This window comes from Penicillium expansum (genome assembly GCF_000769745.1).
Source record: "Penicillium expansum strain MD-8 chromosome Unknown contig270, whole genome shotgun sequence".
Taxonomy (NCBI): domain Eukaryota; kingdom Fungi; phylum Ascomycota; class Eurotiomycetes; order Eurotiales; family Aspergillaceae; genus Penicillium; species Penicillium expansum.
The window spans coordinates 1-4,462 of NW_015971419.1; the positions used below are offsets into that span (position 1 = coordinate 1).

General features: G+C 45.4%; 2 protein-coding genes across 2 annotated transcripts; one reads left to right on the forward strand and one right to left on the reverse strand.

Moving 5' to 3' along the window:
• Positions 1 to 528: 528 nt before the first annotated feature.
• Positions 529 to 2,268, reverse strand: PEX2_080660 (Major facilitator superfamily domain, general substrate transporter; the record flags this gene model as incomplete). The annotated part of the gene is made up of 1 exon (XM_016745336.1): positions 529 to 2,268. The coding sequence occupies one exon, from the start codon at positions 2,266 to 2,268 to the stop codon at positions 529 to 531; it is 1,740 nt and encodes a 579-aa protein (XP_016595179.1).
• A 510-nt stretch (positions 2,269 to 2,778) lies between these two features.
• Positions 2,779 to 4,204, forward strand: PEX2_080670 (TauD/TfdA dioxygenase family protein; the record flags this gene model as incomplete). The annotated part of the gene is made up of 5 exons (XM_016745337.1): positions 2,779 to 2,847; positions 2,919 to 3,143; positions 3,210 to 3,968; positions 4,043 to 4,094; positions 4,149 to 4,204. 5 exons carry the CDS (start codon positions 2,779 to 2,781, stop codon positions 4,202 to 4,204), a joined length of 1,161 nt encoding a protein of 386 aa, XP_016595180.1.
• Between the last annotated feature and the right edge of the window lie 258 nt (positions 4,205 to 4,462).

The following is a 4,462-nucleotide window of genomic DNA, read 5'->3' on the forward strand; positions in this document are numbered from 1 at the left end:
GTTTCTTCGTAAAGATTTGCTCTCCGACAATCCTTACATTTTAACGGGGTTTGACTGTAGTTGTTACGGAGTACATATGAGTCGCTCGCTGAGTGTCCTCCTGCTAGATTTGTTGGTTTTACACCGACGCATGGTAGGTAGTCCCTTAATTATACTTAGAATACTACTCTGTATAACTCATTGAGATCTTGCTTTGAGATTAGCTTTACTTAACTATTTACTTTCATCCTAAGGTTGATTATCTGGCCTCGAAATGGCTTATCATGAGCGGGAAGTGCGTATTCAAGATAAAATAATGTGTCAAATACTCGACAAGGTCGAAAATTAGTAGTCTGTGAAACCCATCCGACCACGGAAAGGCACACAAGTTCACGAGTGCATATTATGTGAAGATAAATCATTGATAATGTTCAAGAAAAATGTGATTGTCTCTGATGCAAAATGTCATAGATTAATGAGTACATGAACCAGTAGCCTCAGAAAACAGGAAGCATTTGCATTTATTTAAACCGCCCAGACCATTTTACCCTAACTAGTCATCTGCTTTGAAGAGTATTCCTGATATTTTGGTGCTGTGAAAGCACGCAATACCTTGCCATATTTCAAAAAAACCAGCGCAAAAAGCAGGACAAACGTGGCGATGACAGCCATTGATAGTATGACATTTTGAATACCCACAGCATGAAACCATGGATCAAGGGCAAAGATAAAGCTGGTGCTCACAGCGTTTCGCACAAACGTTATGCCAACCATAGAGTCACCGAGAATCTGATATCTTATTAGCATTGTCTTGAAAGTGAATTGAGATAGGGATCGGTCTTTCTGGTCAGCGAGAAGCCAATAACGCACATCGGTATATGAGTCTGTAATGTACGTCAGAGCCACGATATTAATCGGTGCAATCCCAGCGGAGCAAATCACTATTCCACCGGCCACGACTGGCCATGGAAAACCTTTGTCGATACCGTATCCAAACATCAGCGCGCCCGCAACCACCAGCGGAATGAAAGGGAGCATCATCCATAAACGGGTTTCAGGCTCAAATATACCGCGATTGCGACGCGCGAGATAAAGGATGAATCGATCGCTGAGCGGGCCGATTATGAGAGAGCCGATTGTCACACCAATGAATTGAGGGAGATTCATGAGACCAATTAGGTCCGGAGTGAAGTTATACGGCGGTTCTGTCATATGGCTCGACATCGTGGTGCTGATGGCGTCTTGTAAAGCGATCAAAACACCGTAGACCAAAGCCACAAAAAGCACTGCCGGGAATGTGCCCAGGATCAGGAATGGCTGCCAGGAGTGACGAGCAAATATTTTCCAGTGGCCTGGAGATGACGCAGTGACCGACAAGCGTTGCTTCCATGTGCGCATAGGGATATCTTTGTTTAGAATGACAGTATCGCGAGTCAGAAGCCTACCTTGTTCCTGGTCGCGGCTCGGGTCAGAGGATATCGAACCCTTGCTACTGCCCTTGATGTCCATTTCTGGTTTCATTGGGCAGTGGGAACTCGAGTCAACCTCCGAGACAGATCCATTTGGATGTTGACTAATTCGCTTGGAGCGTCCAACCCATTTTGTCTCTTCATAAAAAAGACCAAAAATAACAATGCAGACACCAAACATGATGGTATTCCACCACCAGACCCAACGCCACCCCTGGGAGACGGTGACATACCCAGCGGCTAGGGGCCCAAGTGAGGACCCTGCCTGAACAGTCCAGATGAAGATGGCGTTGCTCAATCCCCGTTGGTGTACATAAAAAATATCGGCAATGGTCATTTGGATTATGACCTCAGAAAGAGCACCGAAAAGACAGGAAAAAACATTGACCAACAATAGATCAACCGGCCTTTGCATTTTGGCACTCCAGATGCTGACACCGAATGTCACCAATGTGCTGATGAGGTATAATGGGCGGCGACCGAACTTGAAGCCGAATGGTGTCAAGATCACGGCGCCGATTCCTAAAAAGCCGCACCCAAGAGCATAGCTGTCATTCAAAACTGCCCAGCTGAACCCCAGCTGATCGTGCATGGGGTCCCACGTAGGAGTCGCTGCGCAAATAAACTCCGTGATGAGAAGGGCGTATAAACAGACAAGCCCAAAATTGAGGTACTTGCGCCAGGGAGCCCAGTTAAGGGGATCATTTGGATCGTCTGTCGGCTGTGGCTGAAGAATAATCTCTTCATCATTCGAACGTTGTTCTTGAAGGAGTAACGTGCCAGGAGGCCAATACTGACTCTCAGCAGTTGTGGATGCCATGGAATGGCACAGATGAATAGAGTGAGAAAATTGTGAGGAGTATAGAGATCAGGATGATTTAGCCAACTTATCAATTTCGTTTTTCAACCAATTTTGAGACGGTTTCGGACTTAAATATGTTGGTCAAAACCATTCCACGATAGCAATTGATATCACTGATATCTGAACTGGCTGAATTCAAGTTGACCTCTCTACCTGTAGAGATAGGCACAGAAGGGGATGGATAGCCATTGATTGGCTGCCCCACTAAATCTTAAGGCCGCTTGCTGACAACCTCTCTGACGGAGTTAAGCACCTGGTGGCACATAGAGTACAAATTGCGGAGGGCAGACTTATCTCACATTCGTAATCGCTGATAACAACATATAATCACGGTAATAGTCAGCGAGGAAACCCTTGTCTTGCTTGTATTCCCTCGAATATCTGAACCTATAAAACGGACCATCTGGCTTACGGCTGAGCAAAAAACCTGTTATTATTGAATTTTACAAACCGGACAAAGGTTTCAAAATGTCTTCTGCCCACGGATCTCAAGTTGAAGTGACACCCTTACCCCAGGGTGCTCAATCCGATGCTAATGTAAGTTCTCATATGCATATAACCCAAATCAGAATAGAACTTGACCATTATGTTGTACTGATACCATCTAGTTTGGTGCTACAATCACTGGTGTCGATTTAAACAATTTGAGTGATGAAGATTTTCAAATCGTCCGCAATGCCATCTACACCCATAAAGTGGTGGTAGTCAAAGGCCAAGATGATCTGGTTCCCCTCAAGCAATTCGAGTTTGTGCACCGTCTGGATCCAGATGCAGAGGGTGTGCATGGCTTCGACACCAAGGATGTAACCGATGAGACTATTGGAGTGCTTGGTGTAAGTGAAATATCCAACCCCGCCAAACAGCAACTTCTTTTCACTAACACGCCATGCCCTGTGTAGTCGAGATTCAACACAATCCCCGGTTCGGTGGGTGTCACCATAGTGGGCCAAGGATATCAAGGGGATGACCACTATGGACTGAAAGGCATCACCGCCAGGTCGACTACACACTTCAATGCTCATGTAGAGCCCCTCACCACAGAGGATGTTGAGAATGGCCAAACAAGGTTTGGTGCTTTTCATTTCGATGGCGTGATATATGGATCCAATCCTTCACGAGTCACGACACTCCGCTGCGTCAGGGCGCCGAAAGGCCCCGATCTGACCATTCGGTGGGATGACGGCTCTGGACAGACAATGACAGCAAAGCCAGGATTGACCGCATTCATTGATAGTGCGCAGATGTATGAAATGCTGACAGACGGGGAGAAAACCACTGCAGACAATAGCTACTGGGCACCAGCTCCTCAGCCTTACGTCTGGTCGGGTACTCGCAAAATCCGAAACAGCGGGCTGGGCATGGCCCCCGGGGGAGAAACTGTGCCACTGGATAAACTTCCGACCTGGGTACCGGAAAAGGTTTTTAAGTTTCCGATGGTTTGGGTCAATCCAGTGACTGGCACCCGGTCTTTCCAAATCCTCCCCGACGTTGTTCAAAAACTATACTTGAAATCCGGACCGAATGCAGAAGAACTTGTCGTGGAAGACAATGAGGAAGTTCGCATCTGGCTGAACAATATTCTTGATCGAATTTGCAAACCTCAGAATATCCTGATTCCCGAGTATGACGAAGGAGATGTTGTGATGTTCAACAATTGGGTATGGATTCCCGATAGCCGAATTAATTTTATCAGACCTATATTCATGGTAGCTAACAATGATCCCACTAATAGGAAGTATTGCATAGCTCAATTGATTACCCAGCCTCTTACGGAGTCCGTACAAGTGAGTCTGAAAGCTTGAAAGGCGGTAGTGAAATAAAAGCTAACTAACCTTTAGTGCATCAATGCCATATCCCTTCCTCAACATTCCCTGTCGGTCCAATTGGGGTTTGAACAGTCAAAAGCTTGTTGAAAAATTGGATGAATCTCTCATATTGTCACATTATCCTTTGCCCATAGTATGATAAGTGAGCTTAGTATCTCTTTCATCCCATCTCCAAACAATAACTTTATACACCACAATACATTACATTATGGTTAATAGTGTAAACACGACTGACCTTATGATCAATCAATCAATCAATCAATCAAAGTTCAATTAACCTGTTGCAGTCTAACTAGTTACGTATGACTATTAGTCTATTAGCCAAA